This window comes from Syzygium oleosum, unplaced genomic scaffold (genome assembly GCF_021117445.2).
Source record: "Syzygium oleosum isolate NSW1041296 unplaced genomic scaffold, Sole_v2.1 Sole_v2.12, whole genome shotgun sequence".
Lineage (NCBI taxonomy): Eukaryota > Viridiplantae > Streptophyta > Magnoliopsida > Myrtales > Myrtaceae > Syzygium > Syzygium oleosum.
The window spans coordinates 2494048-2518954 of record NW_026607496.1 but is presented as its reverse complement, the minus strand read 5'-3'; the positions used below and the strand labels follow the sequence as shown (position 1 = coordinate 2518954).

The window sequence follows — 24907 nt, the reverse complement described above, 5'->3', positions numbered from 1 at the left end:
AAAGAACAAACTTTAAGACAAGTGTGCACTAAAAAAATAAGAAAACCCCCGCACGACTGAACGTGCGTTGACTTTGTCCTAACATGTGTAGTAAATATCTAATATTTCCTCGTTAGGTATTCTTAAACGGTGTTTTAATTAGAATGACGCTTTGTTCAATAACTCCTCCAAAGTTTAATCACAAGCAAACATGAGATTTGTGCAAATATAGCATCCGAATTTAGGGAGCTTATATACGTGGCCTCTAAGTGAAGAATATTCCTCGTAACTCTATTGCAATGGCTTGCATTTTGTCGTAATTTTCTATAGAGAATATATAAATGAAAAAATTGGTGGGAAAATAGTATTCCAAAAAGAAAAAAATTGTTCTAACTCATCCTAAGAGGTTGAACCAATCCAATTATTATACTAATTAAATATTAAACAATGCTTTCATTTAATAGCTTAAATTTTTAGAAAAATTGACAGTAGTCCCATAAAATCTCACATGCTATTAGAGCTTCATATCTAAATTTAAATCTTTTCAGATCCCATTTGCATATGTCAATGTTTAGTACTGGCAAAAAGACCAGATTAAGCATAAAGGGGACTATTAAACTAATTAATCTAATAGCTTAAACTTTTAGAACATTTTGTAGTTGTCCACAAAATCTCACATTAATTATACCAAGAAATAAGAATAACCAAGTACGTAGCAAAATTCATACCAAGTCTTTTTCGTATAAAAAATTTACTTTCTCGACATTTTTTCTGAACTTTTGTGACGTCTCTGTATGCGAAAGCACAAAGCGAGCTTCAATGGCGGGAATGTCCGGTCGTTTCCGTTTTGTCATCTTCACATCCGCGGTCAAAAATGTCAACTGCCGTATTAATCAAATCAAGAAAGGTTTAACACGCCTCGAAAGGAGATGCGGATTCCTCGCTCATCCAAATTCGTGCATTTGCTTGTTCGATTTAACTATGTGGGTGCAACCACCATGACGCCAAACCCATCTCATGCTCACAGCCACAGCTCGTGTTCAAACTGGAGAAAAGTCGCCGTCCACTCCTGGTGTCACCTTCATCATACTGGCGCCGATCGTGATGTACCCACTTTGCAGAGCTTTCAAATTTCTTCTTCTCACTCTCGTATGTCCACCGCTTGAGCTGTTTGACTTCAGGCCCTGAATCTTGAGGGTTTCCTCGAGCTCTTGCGCAGATTTGTGCTGGACTTGAGGTGAGGAAGATGCTCAGATTGAGTCAAATTCTGGTTTCTGTTGATGGGTCTCTGTTATATTTGTTGTTAGATGCTTGGTGAAGTGTTTTCTGATCTGGAGTTGTTTAATTTCAAGATTTCAGATGTTTTATTTCTCGTTAAGTTATTTTCCACGACAGTTTATTGCTTGCCTTGAGACAGAGACCAGGGATCGATGGTTTAACAATATCCACATGGGATCAATGGGGCCGACAAACTAATACAATCTTTTCTGTTCCTTCACTGTTGGTGAAAAAACAGGAGTATTTTAGAACTTGGGACTTCTCTTTTGATTCGTTAGGAATATTAGTTTCTTTGGCAATACGATGAATAGGGTTTGTGTATGCGTATGTCTGTTTTATTTTCTCGTGAAGAGATGCGAATCTATAACACACTGCCAATGCTTTGGGAGGTTGAAGAAATGTGCAATGTTTTAGTCTTTAAATGTTGTTTCAGGGAAAGAGGATGCTGAAGCTGAGAATTCCCATATCTGCTCTCGTCCTTTCATGCTGCTACTTAGCGTACCTAGTTGAAGCGCAGGTCACCGATCCATCAGAAGGTGATCTTTCTAACTTTAGTTGCATTGCCCAAGTGTGCATGAGAAGCAGAGTATATGTATTTATCTTAAAAATTTTCTGGTAAGACGTTGTAAAATTGTTAGCTGTCAAATATGTTGGTCTATTTGGATGCTAGATGAGGCTCTGAGTTGATTTTTTATTTTTGGCATTATTCTCAGCCATTCCACTGCTTATTGTTACATGATATTGTCTAGTTTCCCAATCCTCAGACGTGGTTGAAGTTAATGTATAGGATCAGGAGTTTTGCTCTTTGTCTACCAAGCTTGTTCTTCTTGAACTCTGTTTCAGTGCCTTGGTGAAAGTTATCTCACATTAGGAATATTATTATTGCAAAGTAGTAGTTGACATGGGGTGTCGGAGGATTTCCAGCTCAAGAACTAGAGGTCACCCGTTCAAATTCTACTAACTATATGCAGACTACTCTGAGTTAGAGCCACCCGCACAAGCCAAAAGCTTGAACTTAACAGTTTATGAGGCTTGCACAGTGTTTCATGGGTGTATAGGTAGCCAGGTCTCCACATCCGTGCCCCTGGATTATTTATAAAAAAAGTTGTTGACATGAATTGCTTGGCTCTTTCTTTCTTTACTTACTCTTCCTTTTTTTGGGACACATGGATAATGAAACTAATGCCATTACTATTTGAGGATGCATGCAGCTTTACAGCATCATTTCAAGGCTGATGGTTTCTGGAAATTTCATTTGTAAAATGTTTAAGTGCTTGTGCTTTTTGCAGTCGATGCACTAATTGCTGTGAAGAGCAGTCTGGTTGACCCTATGAAACACCTTGCGAATTGGAAGAAGGGGGATCCATGCACATATAACTGGACAGGAGTTCTATGCTTTGACGCAGTTGACACTAATGGTCATTTGCATGTGCGCGAGATGTACGGTCTATTCTAACTGCTATGAATAGTTCTAGAAATTCTTTAGTGGAAAGCTAAATAATCACAGTTTATTATGGTCTTGGTATTGAGAATATCAACTTCTCAGCCTGCTTTTAGTCAAGTTATTCCTTAAGATATATTTACAATTTTTCCGGGTGTTCTTATATTTCATTTCCTGATGCAGCCAGCTTCTGACTATGAATCTTTCTGGAAGTATAGCTCCTGCTGTCGGGCAGTTGTCTCAACTTTTAATTTTGTGAGTCAGTGATTGTGTCATCTTCCACCTTTAGCATCTGTTGTAGGCAAATATTGGCTGAACTAGTGCGCAAGATGGAATTATTGATGCTGATCCTTTTTTCTTTTTCTTTCTTCTTCTTTTTTATTTGGTGGAAGAGACTTCATGTGGAATGAGTTAACTGGCAGCATACCAAAGGAGATAGGAAGTATTGCGTCCTTGAGACTCTTGTAAGTTGAGTTTGCGGTTTGATTTTGTAACCTCCAGCTAGCTCTTTAATTCACTGTTTTAACTCTTGATGCACATATAATTGTCGATGCAGAGCAAGAATCAGGTTCTGTTAACTATGCTTTCTTAACCAGGTCTTCCACTTTAGGAAGTGGCATTGACTTATGAAATAGATGATAATATGCCATTGGGTGGTTTGAAGTATATTATTTATGAATAATATATGCACACATTTCTTCTCTATGTAATTGATGGCTTTTCTAAATTGGAATTGATGTCTTACTCTGTAAGTTTCTGTTTAATTTTTTCATGTTTCTGGAATTGATACATCTTTGCAGTTTGCAAAAGGTCTCACCAGATGGTGCTCATTCTCAATTGTTCTCCAAACGGTTTTCTGTAGATCCTTATAAAAGTAGCCGATTTTCATTCATTGATTGATTTTGAGAAATAACTTGCCAAAAGATGACTACTAGTTTTTAGAAAAGAAGACTATTAGTTTTAACTAAATCTCATAGTTCGAAATTGCTTGTTTGTGTGAATGCCTGAAAAATTGCAACTGGAGCGAAGTTAGAGAATAGCTCCAAGGTTCTCTGTTTTCATGATTGGAACATTCATTTTCATGAGAGTAGTTCGCTTCACCAACTATGGTTTTCTGAGAGTGATTTTAGTAATTTCTGTCAGCGCAGGCTTTTGAATGGAAACAGGTTATCTGGATCTTTACCTGATGAGCTTGGCTATCTCTCGAACTTGAGTAGACTTCAAGTGGACGAGAATCAAATATCAGGTCCAATACCAAAATCATTTGCTAGCTTGAGAAGAATGAAACACCTGTAAGTGGATTGTCAACCTATTTTGGCTGCTTGGTGTTGGCTGGTGGCCTGGACTTCTTCTGCGTATTGTATGTGACTTACAGATTAAATGATGCAGCCATTTGAATAATAACACAATAAGTGGTCAAATTCCAGCTGAGCTGTCCAACATATCCACGCTTTATCACTTGTGAGTTTACAGCTCATCCGTTTTCTGATTTTCTCAGCTTTCAGTTACACTGCTGTAAGAGACTGATACAGAAGAAAACATTTTTGACTTAATACAATTATTTTGCAGGCTTTTGGACAACAACAACTTATCTGGATATCTTCCACCAGAGTTCTCACTCTTGCCAGACTTGCGCATACTGTATGACATCTTATGTAATCCTGGATAGTAATTTGGATTAAGTTGTTTCTATTGCGGTTCTGATCTCATCCCACATCATTTAGTCGATCAGTTGACTCTAAAGGTGCATATGGATATGGCTCTCAAAGTCCAGTGAACACACATGCATTAATAGGACATTGAACTATGATAGCCTATCTAGGTCACTAGTGCCTCCATTGTATGAAGGCCCTTGTAGTCGATGTCTACTAGGTCTGCAGTCATCTGCTTACTCTCCTTTTCCTGGCTCTTTTCTTTTCTTTTTTTATTTCTGAAGTTTGTAAAGTCCTTATGTTGAAAGAAACTTTTGGTCAGAAACTAGTGGAGTCACTACCAAACAAAGAAGTCTGTAATAACAAGGTGTGGCACTGCAACATCTCATCTGAAGATGACAACAATATGGATATAATTAGCAATTGGTAGGGTCAACTTCGTAATCGAGTAGGTTGACTGAACCATAGACAGCAGGTGATGTTGTTTTGCCCATGAATCTTAATTTTCATGCAACATTGGAAAAAGAGGATTGCACACTCGTGACAGGTTTGTAATCTAATGTTGGACTATCGTTGCCCTTCTCATAGCCATCTTCACAATTGAAGTTTTCTCCTCAACGTAGCTGCTCTATAATCTGTAGTAGCTATATTTTGGTATGCCTGGGATGCTTTGTCAACTGGTATTCTAAAGGTAGCATGAGGAATGGCAAATCTGATATTTTCAAATTGCCCCATCTTTTGCATTTGATGACTCACTCTGGTTCTGCTGGAGACATGCATTAGAGGCATGCATATTACACTGTTAAAGTATGTTGATCTGATCTTTCCATAAAAACTCTCCTTGATTTTGCAGTCAACTTGACAATAACAACTTCAAGGGCACTGAAATACCAGCTTCTTATGAGAATTTCTCCAGATTAGCAAAATTGTGAGTTGACATTTGGTGTGTAACTGCATTTGGTATAGTAAATTATGCACTGCTGAGGCATGAAATCACATGATCCTAGCATGCTCTTTAACTATAGTAGAAAGATTGAAAATACTGGAGAAATGCATTATCAGAGAAATTGGCAGCTGGAATGATGAAGCTGCTTGGGTTATAAACTGCTCGAGAGAAAAAAGTTTTCAGATCTTGTAAAAGTGGCTTGTTGTACATTCAGTTATTACCTGCGGAGAAGTATAGATTCTGCAGTGCCTCAATGAAAGAAATTTGATGTGGACCAGACACCTAAAAGTATTATTTTCATCATTGAAAACAGTCCTGAATGAGACAAATTCATGGATAGGAAATTGAGGAATGACTTCTGTAGAACATTGTAAAACTTGGGGAATTGCTTCCTGAAGCTAATGGTCTGATTGAGATGTATTAGAAAATTGCGGCAGGGAACAGCTTTCCTGTTTAAGAAGGAAGTAGTAGACTTCATCTATGATTTATCAAAAAGACAATGAAAGCATTTGTGGAGGATATATTGCACAATTATTCCATAAGGTTTCTAATGCATTTCCAAACTTGCCTGGCAGGAGTCTTCGAAATTGCAGTTTGGAGGGATCAATTCCTGATCTTAGCCAGATACCAAATCTTAGCTTTTTGTAAGTTTGAGAATAGTCCAATTGTTTGTTCTCGGTTCCTTATAATCTGCCAAGTCTGACGTATATGTTTCCATCATGTGCATTTTAGAAAATACTCTTGCTAATACATCTAAAACTTGTTTTGACATTTTATTTTTTGCCATATTGCAGAGATCTCAGCTATAATCGGCTTAGTGGGCCTATACCATCAAACAAGCTCTCTGATAACATAACAACCATGTATGTACACAATCGATTTTATGATTTTACTTCTCTATCCATGAAAATGATATCAACGTGACTGCCATATTTAAGATACATTTTTGTTGATTGCAGCGATCTATCAAATAACCTTCTTAATGGATCTATTCCAGCAAGTTTTTCCGATCTTCCCTCTCTACAGAGACTGTAAGACTCTATCTTTTCTTGCATTATTGTATAAATTCTTGTTTTTGTATATTATTAGCAGGTGTAGAAGTGGCAGTGTATCTGAGATTATTTTCTCATACTTAATCTTGAGAGAATACAAGATACTCATTCTCTAAATATTAAGTTTTTCATAATACTAAATCTGGACATTACTTATAATGCAGGTCACTGGAGAATAACAGCTTGACAGGTTCTGTCCCTGCGAACATTTGGCAGAACATGACCTTCACTTCAAAAGAGATGCTTATAATGTAAGCACTCAGTTTTTCTCCTTTTTAATTAGCTGATCCGGAAGTAAAGCAGTGTCTCGCAGCATGCTGATTCCTGAAATGCACTGTAATGTTATAAACAAGCTTATCAAAACATTATGCACATCTGTCATCTACTTTATTCTTTATGAGATAGTTGATGTGTATTTATTCTTTTAATATTTTTATCACAGTGATCTTCAAAAGAATTCATTGTCAAGTGTGGTAGGAGATCTTAATCCTCCAGAGAATGTCACTCTAAGGTTCGTTTCCTGTTCCTTCCTGCCCCTCAATTACATTAAGGAACAATATAGGTGTAGATTATGTTGTTTATATGCTGATTTTTCAACTGTACGCGTGAAAATGATTATAGCAGCTTGTTAAGATCTCGGTTATACTTCAAGTCCCTACTTTTGGTTTTCTCAAGTAGTGGAGCTGTTGGCAAATGGTACCTGGAAGTCCTACGCCTGATCAGGGGCTGTCAGTTGATTTTGGCAGCGCCTCTGAAGCCGTCCCAATAGGCCAAAATAAACATTGAGGCTTATGGATAATTTATTTTACAAACATCAAATATGTTTTCGACCTTGCATTGAAAAGCCAAAAGAAAGAAGCTCTTTTGAGCTCTTGGCACATGCTTTTGGCTTTGCAGTGCCAAAAAAGGTTGGAAAATGTCAAATGTTTTCATTTCTGTAATCGGAGTGTGCTTTAGAGGAGTATTTGCTTTGGTAAAGTCCTCCTGTGTGAAATGTAATGAAGGAGTTTTCCTTTAGGCTTGGAGGCAATCCTGTTTGCAGTGAACGGAATATAACGCATATTAGCCAATTTTGTGCGAATGAGGGTGGAGACGATGGGACACCTGGCGACTCAGCGAATTCGACAAGTTGTCATATTCAATCATGCCCTACAGATAATTTTTTCGAATACGTTCCAGCATCGCCTGAGCAATGCTTCTGCGCATCACCCCTGAGAATCGGATACCGATTGAAGAGTCCCAGCTTCTCCTATTTCCCTCCTTATGAGTATCCATTTGAACTGTACTTAACCAGATCTCTTAACATGGAACTATATCAATTGCATATTGATTGGTATGCCTGGGAAGAAGGACCACGGCTGAGGATGAATTTGAAGCTTTTCCCAGTAGTTAATGGTCCAAGTACATTTAATGCAAGTGAGGTTCAGCGAATAAGAGGCATTTTCACATCGTGGCATTTTCCTCCAAATGACTTATATGGACCATATGAACTTCTGAACTTTACTCTTCTGGGACCTTATTCAACTAGTAAGTACTTAACTCCACACAACGTTTGTCTTAAAAGAGTCACCTTTGCCTTTGGTGATGATTTCTAATGATGCTGATGCTGCCAAGTAGCCATTTAACATATGCCATCACTTGATATGGGTAATCGGGAAATGTAGTACACAATAAAACTTATTTAGCTTATTTCAAGTAAGTAGAGTTGCCTCAAAACTTGTTCTGCAGTTCCATTGCTTCTTGGTGAGTGCATGTATGGGACATTTATCGGCGAAGTTAGTATGAAGTTCAGCAATTATTTTTAGGGCGTATTTGTTGAGAGAACTGATACTCTAGGGTGAAAATACAATTGGCTCTCTCAAAGTGTCGACTTCGTATCACTTTGCAAGCAAATAGAAACAGTAATTCCTTGATATTTCCTTCTTGATTATTGTTAGTTTTTCTCTCAATCCATGTCAAGACAATAACCTGTATATCCTCTTTGAAGATTTTAATTAGGCATCTCTCATGTACCTTTTCTTCTTTTCTCTGGCACTTCCACTGTAAAAAACTTTATAAAGTTGACTGTTTGAGACAAACCCATGATCGTTATAATAAATTTACCCTGGTTAAAAGTATACCTCGGCGATGTAAATTTAGTTAGATAATCAAGAAAGATGCTTTATTACTCTTTTCAAGGATGATAATACAAGCTGATGTGTCAAAATGTATTATTGTTAGTTAAATTTGATTTTATCAAGAATAAAGCAATAATCAAGTTGGATCTATTCTTCAGTATTTGACTCACATGATTTCATAATTCAACAGTGATTTTGCCAAATCAGAAGGTGAATATTAGTAAAGGGATACTGGTGGCCATAGTATTATCATCTATTGCTTGTGTTGTTGCAATCTCTGCCGTGATTACTCTTCTCGTTACAAGAAGGAAAACCAGATATCAGCCTTCGCTGTCAAGGAAGAATCTATGTAAGTTCGTCAAGATGTTTCTTAGCTAATACAATCAAAACTTGCCTGTGATCTGATTTTGTATTGCTCCTCGTAGCCTCAAAGGTATCTATGAAGCTTGAAGGTGTGAAAGCCTTCAATTTTAGAGAAATGGCAGTCGCAACAGACAACTTCAATAGATCGACTCAAGTAGGGCAAGGAGGTTATGGGAAAGTTTATAAAGGAAATTTATGTGACAACACAGTCGTAGCTATAAAACGTGCACAAGAAGGATCATTACAGGGACAAAAAGAATTTTTGACGGAGATAAAACTGTTGTCAAGGTTACATCATCGGAACCTAGTGTCGTTGGTAGGATATTGTGATGAAGAAGGGGAACAGGTAAACTACTTGAGTTTGGCTTTATGTGGTTGTTGGATCCTATTTGTTTGCTAGGGGTCGTGCCTACTAAAACATTTGCAATGAATGATAAAATAATGGGGTAGCTGATATTCTATGTTCTCCTAAATTGTACTTGCATAACTATCTGTTCACGTGTCTAGACGTATTCTTCATCATGAGCAGCAATAGCAATGGAATTCGTTAATGCATGCAAAAGGAGAATTGCTAAGTAACTCGTGAATCTAATTTAGCACTCAATCCATCTGCTGATATATGGGTTCTTGTGGCTTGCCATCAAGTATGTTTCCGATGCTGCCACAGCAAAAAGTTGTTGAAGGAACAAATTTCAATTGTCTCTTTTGTTCAAAATGATTATGTTTTTGGAAAATGGAAAGAGCTTCACAGTTGCTGGAGAGTAGTGTTTGTACATTGTACTTGTGTGCATTATGTCAGAACACTTCTTTCACCGTCAATTCTACAATTGATGGTCGTCTTCCTCCAAACAAAATTACTGTGTGCATGGCTGTCGTGATTTAAACAGAACTTATTGTATGCTCTTGGTGTATTTACAGATGTTGGTATATGAGTTTATGCCCAATGGTACTCTGGGGGATTGGATTTCTGGTATGTACTTTATATTCTCAATATTTTAACAACAAAGTAGTTTTCCAAACTTTTGACTAGTAAAATAGGCTGTCCACAAGAATAGGAGGCATGCATATTGAAGGAATATATTTTACATCGGTTTAATTCCTCTTCTTAAGAGAATCATATTCTGTTTTCTCTTTCAAACTACTATTCTCAGCCTCAGGAGTAATCTAGGTTGAATACTTTGCCTGGAGTCGAGGATTGGATTGCCACATCAATGTGTTGTTTCAAGAACTTCCGCTGATATAATTTCTCTAGTACTCAGAAGTATACATTCGGAGTGTGGTCCCATGACAAATTTATCTTCACGGAACCATTAGGAATGTTCTTTTCTGAGCTTTTCAAATACACTTTAATGTTCCGACCAAAAAAAAACACACTTTAATGCATCAATGCTATCATGATGCTTTGTGTACTTCATACTTTTCTTGCTTCATGGAAATTCATCTTACTCGCATGCAGGTAAAACTAAGGAGTACCTTAACTTTGGTATGAGGCTGCGTATTGCGTTGGGGTCTGCTAAGGGCATTCTTTACCTCCATACAGAAGCAAACCCTCCGGTATTCCACCGAGACATTAAGGCCAGTAACATTCTCTTGGACTCCAGGCTTACTGCCAAAGTTGCTGACTTTGGGCTATCACGGCTCGCCCCTGTCCTGGATGATGAAGGGACCGTGCCGCATCATGTGTCTACAATTGTTAAAGGGACGCCAGTAAGTAGTCTATTAGAAACTTTAAGTACCTACGATTACATACTTTTGCTGTTCCTCCGACCTCTCTTTTTCACTATGGCTTTTCTTTTCAGGGATACCTCGACCCAGAATATTTCCTGACGCACAAGTTGACTGATAAAAGTGATGTCTATAGTCTTGGAGTCGTATTTCTGGAGCTATTGACTGGAATGCAGCCAATATCACATGGAAAGAATATTGTCAGAGAGGTACTTTCCTGATATGATAGGCTCTCATGGTTCGTCGGTCATTATCATACTCGTGGTTCTTGTCGGTCATTATCATCGTTTGATTAGTTCTCACCTACTAATGACTTCAGAGTTCGGGCTTACTTTAATCGTAAATTAGCGACATGATCTGTTTTCGCTTAAATTAGTGATATTTTCTGCTTTTAGAAACTGGTGAAAACGTGTTTTGTTCCAATCACCTATGCACTGAAGCCTGACAGAAACTGACATCTAGGACATTCTCGCAAAGAAAGAGAAATCCATATGCAGGTGTTGGGTGGTTTATCTTTATAGTATGGTATCCAAATATAGTGAATCTGTGGTAGATTGTAACTTTAGGTGGGGAGCAACAATTAAATGCAGCAACAAGGATTAACAAGGCATGATCTTACTGATAGTTGCAAATATCTGATACACTGAAGGAGAATCTACAGATCATTCTTTTCAGTGCTGAACTTTTCAAGTGCAATGGCAGGTGAACATGGCACATCAGGCGGGCATGATATTCTCTATTATAGACAACAGAATGGGCTCTTACCCTTCGGAATGTATCGAGAGGTTCATCGCTCTGGCCCTCATGTGTTGCCACGACAACCCGGAGAAGCGGCCGTCGATGTTGGACGTGGTGAGGGAGCTCGAGAGCATCCTCAAAATGACACCGGACGCCGACGCCATGCTTTCTGAGACGGCTTCCATTTATTCAGGCAAGTCGCTTCCGTCATCTTCATCTTACGTGAGCCGGGACCCGTATATTTCGTCGAGCGTCTCGGGAAGCGATCTGATAAGCGGGGTTGTACCTACCATCACACCTCGATAGCGAAACGAATTTTGAGAGAGATGTGTATATTCCTATAATGAATCGTAAACCGTCTTTTGTGTTTCGTTTTTCCTGACTTAAAGGTGTAAATATGAGGGATGTGTACATTCCACTGGCTTTTGCCTTGTCTGATCTACAGCTATCGTCGAGATCATTGACAGAATTGGACAGATTTGCGAAGCAATGTTGCGAGTTTTGTTAACGGTCGTGGTGTTCTCAGGATGCTGAGTTTGAATTTCGATACAATGAAGCGAGGATAACAAACTGTAGGCAAATTGCATTGAGTGACCTAAGCAACTTAGGTCAATTGTACATTGAATTTCAAGTTCCATCTCATAAAAAGAAAGAAATTTTTTTGATTGAACACGACTTGCCAAATCTTGATGAAATTGGAAAATCGAGGAAGTAGCCAATTATCGGGGTCATGCGGATCGATAGAGGACTTTTAAACATGTGTTGACGGGATTACACATTTGGTCATATTAAAGGAATTTAACCTTAAGCTGATATATAGAAGGGAGCTAAATATCTTTGGTAACTTTTGTTACAAGACGTGGTTTCCCTTTTGTCGTCGTAAGTTCATTGGGCTTTTGATTTGCGATATTCCACAAAATAAAATCTCATGAACTCTTCATCTAATTGTGACTTTCCTTTAGCATTCATAACCTTCCTAACTTACATTAAAAAACCTGTTACATATTTTTAGATATTATTTCTTTTTTTTTTAACAATCATGATCTCTGCGAAAACTGCCAGAAAAGTTCTAAATTTATTGAATTTGTGCTAATTTAGTCATAAACTTTTTTTGTATCAATTTAGTCCTAAACCTTTTGACAGAGTGTCAATTCAGTCCTTCCGGCTAATTTTGGCCGGATAATGCAGACTTGGATGCCAGCCGGCCTATGTAGCATCGCCGGTGTTGACTTGGATAATTTTTTAATAATATTTTTATATTTTCTCGATTTTTTATTATTTTTTTCTGATTTTTCTTTTTTTCTTTCTTCTTCCTTTTGCCGATGACCGACCACCAATGCAATAGGTTTAGAACTAAATTAGCACAAAAAAAAAAGGTTTTGGATTAAATTAAGACCAAAGTAATAAGTTTATGACTTTTCTGACACTTATCCCCATGATCTCTTTTTCGTCGTTGTAAGTTCTATGGATCCTATAGTTCATAATATTCCATAAAAAATAGTAATCTGCCTAAGTTAATAGTAAATTTCTTTTATCCTATTTAGTAAATTACCTAATGGATCGTAACTGTCCTTTGCAGCACATAATCGTCCAATAGCAATTTACATGCAAAATATGTTTTCATAACTTTTCTTTGAATGACGTAATTTTCCTTTCGTGGTCATAAGTTTTGTGGTTTTATGGTTAATAATATTCCTCAAATTCATAATCTGCCTAAGTTAATAGTAAATTTCTTTTGTCCTATCGTTTGTAAAATGCCTAATTAATCCTAACTTTCCTTTAGACTTCGTGATCTTTTGGAACCTATGATTCAATAATTTTCTCTACTCATCGTAACTTTTCTCAATCATATATAAATTTGATCACTTTTGCATCTATAACTTTCCTTTAGAGTCAATAAGTTACCACAAGAAATCGATTTTGGAGGTTATTAATTGCACTTTTTAAAACAGAGCAGGCGGATAATTTTTATTCGAGAAAATTTCATTTTGATACCCAAAGTGGGAGCCTTTTTTCTCAATCTGGTACCTAAAGTGGACATAGTCTCAATTTGATACCCAAAGTGCCTATTCAGTCTCAATTTGGTACCTGAGTTCGCCGGTCGGTCAAATACTCACCGGCCGGCAAGAAAAATACTATTCCGGCTACCAGGACAGTATTTTTTTCAACTTTTTTATTTTTTTTTCTTTTTTCCTTTTTCTGTTTTTTTTCTTTTCCTTTTCCTTTTTTTTTTCCTTCTTCCCTCCGCCGCCCATAGCCGTGGCCGGCAGATGTCGCCGGCGTCGGCCCTCGCCGGATCTGGCGAGGGCGAGGGTTGCCCTCGTTGGATCTAGCGAGGGTCACCCTCGTCGGCGTCGGGCGAGGGCCGCCCTCGCCTGGGCTGGCGAGGGTCGCCCTCGCCTGCGCCGGCGTCGGGCGAGGGCCGCCCTCGCCTGGGGGGGCGAGGGCCGATGCCGGTGACCTCCGCCAAGCTACTATCCATCGTCACCCTCCTCAAGTCCTGCAAGAACTCCGCCCATATCCACTAGCTGCACGCCCAGATCATCGTCATGGGGCTCGAGCAGGACCAGTTCGTGGCTTCCCACTTCGTCTGCCTCTCCTACTCCCTCTCTTCTCTAGCCTACCGCTCTCGCTTCTTCGGCTGCATCCTCGACCCTCGCCAGGGTCGGCCCTCGCCCGACGCAGGCGACGGCTACCCTCGCCAGCCCAGGCGAGGGTGACCCTCACCCGACGCCGGCGAGGGTGACCCTCGCCAGATCCGGCGAGGGCAACCCTCACCCTCGCCCGCCCAGGCGAGGGCAGCCCTCGCCCGCCGCCGGCGACCTCCGCCGACCACGGCTATAGCCGGCAGAGGGAAGAAGAAACAAAAAAGAAAAGGAAAAGGAAAAGAAAAAAAACAGAAAAAGGAAAAAAGAAAAAAAATAAAAAAGTTTAAAAAAATACTGTTCCGGTAGCCGAAACAGTAAATTTCTTGCCGGCCAGTGAGCATTTGACCGGCCAGCGAACTCAGGTACCAAATTGAGACTGAATGGGCACTTTGGGTATCAAATTGAGACTGTAATGGGCACTTTAGGTACCAATTTGAGACTATGTCCACTTTGGGTACCAAATTGAGAAATGGCCCCCACTTTGGGTACCAAAATGAAATTTTCCCTTTTTCTTCTACTTTTTTACGCGGTTCCGGTCCTGTAAAAACACTTACTTGATCATAGAATTTCCCCCAATTTGTTGTTTATTCCAACTCGTACAAATCCTATTAAGGGGAAGTTATATTTCGAGGACGTTTCATGAAAGTTAATAGGACGAGTGCACAATATAACAGTGTCATCCAAATCATCCGAGACCAAACGAAATTAAAGACCAAGTTGGTTGACTAAATATATCACCTTTCTGTATCTGTAGTAGCCAAAGAGTATCTACTTCTATCGTTTTTTTCGATTAGATAGCACGCCCCATCAAAACGGCTCTAATGATCACCGAACATCTGGTACCCTCACATAGCACGGCCCGCCGAACGAGCTCCAAGACAAACAAAAAGATGCGTACCGTGCTCATGAGGGATATACCGGTTCGCCGCCGCCGCCTTTAAATCATGGATTTTTCGTATAATACACAGTATGTGTATTCTACTTGCTAAAAGACTTGCATGTCGTGGTATACGTGGATAGTTATAGTTTGAAAATTTATCTAACCATAGATATGATTTGCATAAAAGGTGAACGCACACAATTAATCCTTAAAAACATATATTCTTCTATGAAACATCTAAAAGATTTACATGCACAGTATCATAATTTTCTTTTTCATAGAATGAGTTGTAAACAGTCAAAATCTTGAGCCAATTACAAAATACCACATAAACATATGAGTGGCCCGTAAAGAAATTTCTTTTAAAATGTTATTATAATAATTGTCCAACAATGAAATGAGGATTTGAAAGAGAAAGTGGACATTAAATTTAAAAGATGGTAAGGTAAATTATATAAACATTCATTCGGATTAGATTCAAAATGGATCGGACACTTCTTTAAGTTTGGAGAGAACATTTGTTAAAAATTCGACCATTATATAGAATATAAATTATCAAAAAAGTCATAAATCTATTGTACGAAAGCCAATTCAATCATAAACTTTTCAATGTTATTCTCCCTACCAATTTTGATTTGAAATCGCTAACGTAAACGCCGATGATCCGATGTGGCACGGTTGACGTTCACATTAGCACCGGTCTTACCATATAGGACGGTCTGCGCTCATATCAGCGAGTTCCGGCCAAAATTGATCGCAAAGACTATATTGATAAATCGTCAAAAGATTTAAGATTAAATTGAAATAATCAAAAAATTTATGACTGAATTGATATCCGTACAATAAATTTAATATTATTTTTATAATTATTCCAGGGATTGACAAATTTTAAACTGACTAATCACGAGAGCAAGCACAAGGATAAGGCGGGAATGTAATCAAAGTCTACATTACTAGTAAGTTAGAAAGAAAGAAGTAAAGATCCATGGAGGAGGATTTTCGGACCTACAATTCAGACCGAAAATCTGCTCGTGCACACAGGGTATCTAAACCTTTCGATGGTGTCGTGTGACGGTAGCGAAGATAGCGGCATGGCATGGGCGATCTCCGACGACATTTTGACCACACAGCTCGGTCTCGCAAAGTAAATTTTTCCGTTTTCTGTTTTTCTTAGGTGCCCACCAATTCAAGCGGGCTCGTTTTCGAGATATATCAGCTCGGTATAGAGCTTGATAAGTCCTTCCTTTGCCGACGTACAAGTCGGCATAACTTAAACGGAAAATGCAAACTACCCTAATCAACGGTTTGTCCAACTCTTCAATCAAACAATTTCCTCAGCACAGGCTGCACGTGTGCATGATATTCTATCAAAAGTTAAAGAGAATCTTCCCACTCTTATGCAACTCACAAATCTTTATAGTAAAGTCATAATAATCAGACTACATAAGTTTAATTAAAGCAGATCCCTTTTCTCTAGAAGAGATCGAAATGCCAGCCTTTCCAACATTTTTCTATCATTCTCAAGATGCCTCAAAAGGAGCAATTATGAACTCTAGTGTAAGTTGGAGGCACATCAGATTTTAATAGAAGCTGACAAAAAGCACATCTATACATGTTTACATACACACATAGTTATTCCATCAGTGGCATATTAGCACCTGAATCAAAGGGCAGGCTGTTTCTGCCCAGTTGCAGACAGAAAAGAAATCATATGAAAACATACTCTATATAATCAACCAATTCACCGAATAATATTTGTGCAGCAACAGTTTGGCATTATCACAAGGTGACAGATGTTGAATACTTTCAAATTTGTTTTCCTTAGGGACAGCAAACAGTCAAAGCCATGCACCCTACATAGGATTCCCCGGGAATTAAGATACTCTTGCATGTGCAGAACAATAAATGGAATATCTTTCTGTGGCCCTTGTGCAATGCAGCAATGCAGGCTCTTTTTCTTTTTCCTTCTTTTTTTGTTGTCGGGCCTTCCTTGTTGTCTTAGCAAACTTTATTTATTGTTTCTTGGGTAGTTGACAAAGCTTCAATGTTTTCAAGTGATTGAATAATGCCACCACCCAGAAACGGGTCAGAACCAAAGAATCCCCCTGACAGTGATCTCTGGCCTCCCAAAAAGCCAACATGCCAAAAGACTCGGATGCCTTTTTTGTAGGGTCAAAAGATTTTAAATGCTTTTTAGACGGTCTTCACAAGTCTTACAGCAACTTAGCCCCCTTTATTCATCTCTATTCAAGCACAATATTGAACCAAATAGGAGTGCACTAAGTTTAGAAGTGCACAACAAGCGCTATCGTTGTTAGGACAACAATTTCAATACCATATATTAACCCACAATGCGCGATATCGGTGTCTAATACAAGAATAAATCCAATGAATGGGTTTACAAGGAAAAAAACTGACCTCAAAGAGCCTACACTAAAAGCCACAAACAATATAGACTATATACTTCTCCTTTTTTATGTTTTTTTTTTTCTGTATTTATCGTTCGCCTGTGGTTCAAATAATAAAAAACCCCCCGGACCAAAACGAATAACTAAAATCTTTAGGAGAACACCAGCAGCTCACCATAAAGAACCGTTAGCCTATGCTTTTCGTACTTGTGCTGAACTGTTATGTACCTTAGAAGTGTATTCAGCCACGAATCTTGTAAGCAGGTAGAAACCATCAGGAACGACCTTCTATGGATTCTCAGCGTCCCGTTTTCGCACGTTTCATGCCACTGGAATTGAAAGGAGAGATGCTACCGCTCGGCCCAGGACTGTCTTCTCTGAAGTTCGAGTTTAGCATTGCTAACTCACGCAATTGCTGCCTCTTAATATAGTCCTGGGACTCATCCTGCAAGTGACAATTTCAAACTCACAAACAGCACCAAACAAATGTCCGGAGCTTGTCTACATGATGATGTGTGATGCGAATGTGAAACTAACAATAATAACACATTATTAAGAAAGTCAAAGGCCACATGACACTAAATGGAAGAGATCGATACGCTACCACGGGTTTAAGCAGTTCCTCGATAATTTCCTGAGCCTGTCTCAACCTTAAGTCAACGATATTGGCTGGTAGATCAGCTTCAATTAAAATGTGGAGTGGGTCATTCAGGTGCTCATAGCCTGGTCTTCCCCTTAGCTTCTCTTCCTTGAGGATGTAAAAGCAAACAAAGTAATTATAAAGAGGGCAATTTTCCGATGTCAGAAATCCACCATGATATAATATTCCTTCAGCTCTAGTGAAATCATCCTGAGTTTTAGCACTTCATGGAGTCACGTCAATGAATAGCAGTACCTTGTCCGGATCCTTGATAGAACCCTTCCCTCTGATGTACACACGGCAGCCCGTTGTCACTTCAACCCGCTTAAGCGAATTGCCTCTAGGGCCAAGAAGCCGCCCGACAAAATTAAACTGAAAGACCCGAGCAACAGAAAAGTCAGCAACTTTTGTCAATTTTAGAGTGTGCATTCAATCTTTAATATGGCAAAATACCGGTCCAGTTTTCATATATAAATCTTACATTTGGATAAAGATCCACTGGAATCTCCAGGCGCAAAATCCTCTTTACAGTGTACGAACTAGGGCTTGCAGGTGTGCCTTGCCAATCCATTGTCATTCCAGGGTGTCCACTCAATCTCTGTGACAAAGCAGAACATCTTGTGTCATGTCAAATCTAACTGGAAGGAGGGAGCTGGTTCACGATTACAGGAACAGTGGTGATCATGGGATTGATCAGCAAATTCCTATGCCAGTGGAAACTAAAGCTGAATCATAACCACCGCTAGGACTTAGAAGCAAATGTCTAAAACAGCTTCAACAAGACAGTTCTACAAAGTGCCCAAAAAGGCAAAATTAAGGGCTCATTTCAAATTTGGTAAGTGAAATGAAAGACCTTTCAGCATCTCAACTTTGAATAATTCTTTCTGAAAATTTTTCTCAAAAAGACCCGGTTCTATTGCCCAAATCCTCCCAAAGTATCAAGCGAAACTATGCCCGAATCATTACCGGAGCATAAATGATGCTCTAAGCTAAACAAAACAAGAAAAAGTAATAAAAAGGAAACAATCTACAATTGAGCATGCAGGATGTCCTTTTGAACCCATTAGAGGAAAAGGGTCCTGCTAAATACCTTTCAGGCACTAAATATAGCTAGTTGTTTTCTTCTCAATTCCAAGGCACGTTTTAAAAATAAATTTTTGATAAAACCCCATGTCATATCAGGATAACAATTGATTGACAAACAGTGATTAATGGTATAAGCAGGTATGTAACATCAGTATTGAGGCTCAACATTTAGACATATGACAACAAATTCATAGTAAGCAGAAAAGGAGGACAGATAATACTTTATTGAGAAGATTCACACTTGTCGGGCCATTCTTGTACACGTGTCCTTCAATATCAGGAAAATCAAATAAGAAACCATAAGTCTGAATTAAGTGAGCCCTCTCATAAGCAATGCCTTTGAGTTGTTCAATCATGCAATGAATCTCCTTTCACAAGGTCACTAGTCCAATATCACTATGGAGGGTACGAAGGTTAAAATTTCTGAAGACCAAGTACTCAAATCACTGCAGCCTTCCCTTTTGCATAACATTCAAGAGTGCTAGATCTAAACTCCAGCCCTCACTATGACTTGATTTTCCTTAAAAATATATAAACCTCAATTTGCTTCCCCTGTTGCACCATCACACGCAGTCAACTAGTAAGCTGAATGTCAGCCCACGTAATGGGCAACATCAAAATTTCACAACTCATACAATTGCTCAAGGAAAATCACAACGACAGTTGATATTAGACAATGCTAATAGCAGGTCAAAGAGTATTAGGTGATCCATACAGCCACACCTCTCAGCATGTAAAGACTTCTATACCTGCTTTTGTCGATTTGATAGTAAATATAAATTATGTGGCAATATGAGCAGCCGAAAAACAATGCTCTGATCGGACAGGAAACACAGTAATGTCACAGATCAAAGTACTTTCTCCAACTCACTGAAAAGCTTCTGCCAAAACTTCTTAGTAAGAATTCACAATCATAGCATTCGAGCGATATCTTGGTCTGCATCAGCATCAGATTGATACATTGATGCTTAATAATATGGTATAATACCATAATAATCGGCCCTTTGCTAACTATTCAGAAAAGGATTTATAGGTCTTCTTAAATTACAGATAACAAGCTCTTCAAAATTTCAAGCAGCAAAGAACACTCTCCTAGTGGATTTCTCTTATTGGAGGGTGCAGACAAAACCCCAAAGGACTAGATTACCATCCAATGGCCAACAAGAGACTCTCTGCAGGTATCAGAATCCTTCTTTAAATCTTTATAATTTTCCAAACTCTCAAAAATTATCTACATAGATCTCTGGTAAAAGTTAGTAGGAGGCTTTGCATCTTAGAAATGGTAAGTCATAGGATATTCACAGATTAAAGATGAAAACAATATACGTAGTCCAACAACTATGCGAAGGGAAGTTGGCTATTACCTGCTACATGTTTTGGTTAAGTATGAAATCACAGAAAGTCAGACACTGATAGCGGCAAAAAAATTTCAGTATATTCTCTCACGGAACATAAGTAATTCACTGAGGCAATTAGACATTCTCATTGTTCAACGAAGTTTTCTCGTCTGCCTCCAGGGATTACAAGTCTTTCTTAGCCTTCTTTGGCCACATATAACACATACACCCCACCAATAAACATCAGAAAAATAGACCGAGTTTCCAACTCAAACAGAGAATTCACAGCCAAACTTCTTAAACAAACATGTGATGACGATTACATATATTTCAAGCTTCCAAGAAATCCACTTACAAAAGAAGTGTGGACAGAGAAAGATAATCTTCACCACTTCAAAGTTGGCAAAACAGAAAGGACAACCGGGATAAATGCATCTCGATGACAATGTGAGGCCAAGTATTGAAGTACACATACCTCCTGAGTAATACTGTTCCAGCCACTTAAACCCGTCCCTCCAACACTCATGTTTGAAGATGCCATGGGACTAGGGCTTCTATACCGTAGTCTGTCAAAGTCACTGTAACCTTGGTTTGACATCATTCCAGATACCCGCAGTATCTCTGCATACAGAAGGCAATACCCATATGGGAAATGGAATGGCAATAAACAAATCCGCAGTGCAATGAAAGACTTTGACTCCAAGAAAAATAGAGTGATTCAGTCGTTTCGAGAGGAACACTGAACTGTGACTCATATGTAAGGCTTTACTCGACGAAATGAAGGGCAAAATATATAAGGACAGTTAGGCAAGACCGATCACACAAAAATTCTAGGATGAAATGTCAATCGATAACCTTTAAAAGACAATTCAAAACACCAGTCCAATTATGTCGACACAAGAGGATACCTTTCAAACATTAGACAACATATCCCTCGAGGTGACATTCAATAACAGATATTCTTAAGAGTTCAACGGCGCTGGTAGGACTTCTGCCATACACATCGGATAACATCACACAAGTCATTCGATCTAAAGAGCGCTAAGCTAATTTGAATTACCAGGGTGGCGAATCAACCCGCTAAGACGATGTCTCGCAGAATTTTAACCCAAACCCAGCTTTGTCATTGCCCTCTCCTCCTTCCAACTAGGCACACAAAGTCCACATGCTGTACACTGCGGAGGCGGCCGTAAATGTAGGACCTATCTATTCCTAGAATTATTATTATCACATGCCCATTACATCGGCAGTCAACCACAAGTGGTAGTACCACCGCCACCGACAGTACTGTCAATAGCTCAAAACGATCCACAGAGAAAGATGGTTAAGAAATTAACGGACATAGATGCAAAAGTAATGTGAGAATTAATCTGCGGAGACACAGAAACAACGCAAAGATATCAAAATCATTAGAAGGAACGGATTCACATGCCCAGCGGCAAGAGGATACGGCATCAAGAACGGAAAGAAACAGACACCAAAACACATCAAGAACAGAAAACAAGATCCAAAGCAGGGAGAGAGAGAGAAAACAACCTTGATTTAGTAGTCGGCTACATATGGGAAGGACTTGTACGAAAGGTCCAAGCTTTTGATGCTCTGCTAGCAGCTCCGTCAGGTACTGACTACACAGTTCACAAACCCGCCACAGATCAAGACCCAAGAAACCACCAAAGCTAACAAACTACAACTGGAAGCAGCCACGAGACGCTGCAAGAACGCGGTCAAGATTGCATCTTTTCGCTGCCGCCACGGGTTAAATCCTATTGACGAAACCGATGGGTAAGTTCCCACTTCGGAGAGAGAAGGACTCACCTATCCACATCCGGGGTGCTCCTAATCTGCGGAGACGCAGCTCGCGCAGGCGAGTAGTTGGGGTTGTACAAGCCCGACATGCTCCTAATCTGCGGAGGAGGAGTAGGAAGAAGAAGAAGAGGAAGAGGAAGAAGAAGAAGAAGATTCAGAAGCCAGAACAGAGGAAAAGGGGCGGTGCCTGAAAAGGGTTTTAGTTGTTGTTGCCGCAGCAGCAAAAGAGAAAAGGGCGACACAGCGCCATCAATAAAGGAGGACTGTAAATCGTAAGGCGAAGGAAACCCCCGGAAATATAGAGGGGCGAGGAAAAATGAAAAATTACCCAAAAGAAAACGGACACGAGAGTCGTCGACAACAGGTCCCTGTATTTCTCGCAGGAAAGGAGGAAGCCAGGCCCCAGTAAAAAATTTACATTTTGTCCCAGCTCCTCCCCCACACCACCTCAAAAAAACTGTAAAAACTGGCCGACCAAAGCTCATTAATCACCTAACATAACCGACGTTATAATCCTCTTTTTTACCTGCCCTTTTTTCCCTCCAAGACCCATGTCATAAAAGGGGCACGGAGTTCTCAAGAACCCGCCCCCAAAAGAATTCCGAAATTTTGTCAGAATGAATATCCTTCACCACCGAGGAGGTAAAGAAATTGCACCTGGAAATTCAGACAAAAAAAAAAAAACGTTTTTACAGCGTCCCAAGCTTGTGCGTGCGTGCGTGCGTGCGTGAGAAGTGCAGCGTTTAATTTTCTGTTTTTTACTTGCCTCCTCTTTTTTTTTTACTGTTCCGAAGAGGAGGAGGAGGAGGCACGTGTTCAGCATGCATCGAATCAAAGAGGCCCCAAGAGAAGCAACGAGGCCCGTGGCCAATGATGTCGCCAACCCCAACTTAGCTGGAGCGTCACCGGATCCTATACCACTTCCCTTCCAATCCCCACCTCCTCTCCCCGAAACGACGCCGTTTTAGCTGCGCTCCCCCTGTGTTTTTTTCTTTTTACCGAGAATTATACTAGCGGTAGAGCTTGTTGTTAGTAAAAATACTCGGTACTTTTTTTACTCGTGTTAACGCGCGCGTACGCGTTACCGATGAAATTCCCACCTCCCGAAAACTTTGCAGAACTTATGGAGCCGTTCCTTTCGAAGTGTAACGCGGCGCGCGCGCGTACAAAACACGCGACGTGTTATGCTTCCGAAGGGAGTAGTTCGATTCTCGGTTTGACAGAACATTCTTTTCCATTAGTCAAATTAATGACGTGACATATCGTTTATTATATATAGGTCAGACTTATGATTACATCCTGAGATATTACAAATCTCGTTTTCTTTTGCTTTCTCCTCATATAGCAAGAAATAGCGGTGCAATTCAATTATTAGATACGAGGTTTCTGTAGTATCTTGTAATTTGAATGACCCGCTTTCTATATTTAAGGTTTTCTTGTTTATTATGTAATTAGTATAAACTCACGATAACATCATTCCTATGTATTATTAGAGTAATTTCGGATTTTTGACACCTATTTTTAAGAAAATTGACGGTATATATCCATCCGTATCTTGTATCGTACAATTTTTGTTCCCTATATTATTAACATAGGTGCGTACTGGCTACCATTATATTACTCTGGTAGAAAGGATTTACGTGTGAACTATAAGTCCTGTGGAAGCTATTCAATTCTATTGCTCTTCCACCTCGTAATTTTATCTTACGGGTGTATTTGTTCGAGTAAAAGAATTTTTGGTGAATTGATTTTTTGGATTTGTTACATGTTTGGTTTACTGAAAATGATCAGTCAACGGAAAATTACGATCAAAAAAATTATGCAGGCTTAAAATTGGAAAATTTTCCTAACTTGAAAAGGGAAAAATACTTTTCCAAAATGTATTTTCCTTTTGTGACGAAGTTTTTCCTGAAACAAAAGCAGCATTAATTTCATTCGAAACTATGCATTTTACCTCTTTGTTGGCTAAATTTGGAACCACGAATTATTGCTCACTTTGGGCCAGACAATCAACGTTCGACCCCAATGTAAAAGTTTTGTGGAAATTTACATTTCCTTTAATGTCAACAAGATATAGTAGGTCTTAGGGAAATTCAATTGGCTCCAACAGTCATACATACTATAAGAATAATAGCAAAAATAGAAAAACAAACATTCACTCCCATTTAGGGGAAAAAATATATAGATAATGATCATAAGAACTACGTTGTAATTTATAACAAGGAACTAAACCCGCATTGGCGTCGCACAAAAAAAGAAGAGTTTAGGATTCGATTGAACTTTGTATAAAATGTTCAGGGTATTCAATCTTCAAGGTAAATTTTTCCCGTTTCATCGACGGTACAATTTTTCGATTTCATTGATGAAATACAATAGAATTTATATATATATATTTAATTATGCTTTCGCAATATGTCTACTAACAACATCATTGTGCCCCCACCCTAATTAATAAAAACCGAAGAAAAACCAGGCAAATCAAATCATCGACATCAAAATCAAAAGGCCCAACAATAGTAGCCATCGCCATGAAAATCCAAATCATCATTTTCACGATTAGAACGGTGAGATTGTAGCCATTGGATTTTGGTTTCATCACGGGCAAAGACATGGTTACGCTCGAGATCATTTATGAGTAATAGAAGCATATACCAAGGTCATGGAAATTTTCCAGTTCGGTGCGCGCGCTCGACCCTACTTGCTATCATGTAGCGCCGCCGCCTATCTGATGCATCCATCTATTTAATTTCATTTCATTTGGGGTACATACATCGTTATCGTCGCAATAATCCCGTTTTGTCGATGAGGACG

General features: G+C 39.1%; 2 protein-coding genes across 5 annotated transcripts in view; one reads left to right on the top strand and one right to left on the bottom strand.

Annotated features, from left to right (window-relative positions):
* Positions 1-11794, top strand: part of LOC115677139 (probable LRR receptor-like serine/threonine-protein kinase At1g06840) — a 32162-nt gene extending 20368 nt beyond the window's left edge. Inside the window, exons 1-21 of one of the 4 annotated variants that reach the window (XM_030600223.2) lie at positions 900-1216; positions 1691-1793; positions 2547-2697; positions 2882-2953; positions 3091-3162; positions 3847-3990; positions 4088-4159; positions 4268-4339; positions 5204-5278; positions 5872-5940; positions 6091-6159; positions 6256-6327; positions 6513-6599; positions 6791-6859; positions 7367-7875; positions 8656-8814; positions 8891-9174; positions 9747-9798; positions 10285-10535; positions 10628-10762; positions 11256-11794. In XM_030600223.2, coding sequence (XP_030456083.1) covers positions 1700-1793; positions 2547-2697; positions 2882-2953; positions 3091-3162; positions 3847-3990; positions 4088-4159; positions 4268-4339; positions 5204-5278; positions 5872-5940; positions 6091-6159; positions 6256-6327; positions 6513-6599; positions 6791-6859; positions 7367-7875; positions 8656-8814; positions 8891-9174; positions 9747-9798; positions 10285-10535; positions 10628-10762; positions 11256-11597 — 2850 coding nt within the window. In that variant the 5' untranslated portion in view covers positions 900-1216; positions 1691-1699 and the 3' untranslated portion in view covers positions 11598-11794. Of the gene's footprint in view, positions 1-899; positions 1217-1690; positions 1794-2546; positions 2698-2881; positions 2954-3090; positions 3163-3841; positions 3991-4087; positions 4160-4267; positions 4340-5203; positions 5279-5871; positions 5941-6090; positions 6160-6255; positions 6328-6512; positions 6600-6790; positions 6860-7366; positions 7876-8655; positions 8815-8890; positions 9175-9746; positions 9799-10284; positions 10536-10627; positions 10763-11255 lie in introns of those variants that run through there. The other 3 variants (XM_056316479.1, XM_056316480.1, XM_056316481.1) reach the window with 3 other exon arrangements.
* Positions 11795-17130: 5336 nt separating this feature from the next.
* On the bottom strand, positions 17131-22354 carry LOC115677179 (KH domain-containing protein At2g38610). The gene is made up of 7 exons (XM_030600277.2): positions 22106-22354; positions 21827-21915; positions 20766-20911; positions 18349-18465; positions 18123-18239; positions 17832-17975; positions 17131-17672 (listed from the first exon to the last, which is right to left on the bottom strand). The coding sequence occupies exons 1-7, from the start codon at positions 22183-22185 to the stop codon at positions 17526-17528; spliced, it is 840 nt and encodes a 279-aa protein (XP_030456137.1). The 5' UTR covers positions 22186-22354; the 3' UTR covers positions 17131-17525.
* Positions 22355-24907: the final 2553 nt, after the last annotated feature.

Excerpts from the sequence above, each read along its gene's own strand:
- LOC115677179 (XM_030600277.2), bottom strand. The coding sequence starts at position 22,185 with ATGTCGGGCTTGTACAACCCCAACTACTCGCCTGCGCGAGCTGCGTCT. Across the intron at positions 18,240-18,348 it reads CAGTGGATCTTTATCCAAAT|TTTAATTTTGTCGGGCGGCT; the intron begins GTAAGATTTATA and ends CGGGTCTTTCAG. Across the intron at positions 17,673-17,831 it reads AGGAACTGCTTAAACCCGTG|GATGAGTCCCAGGACTATAT; the intron begins GTAGCGTATCGA and ends TGTCACTTGCAG.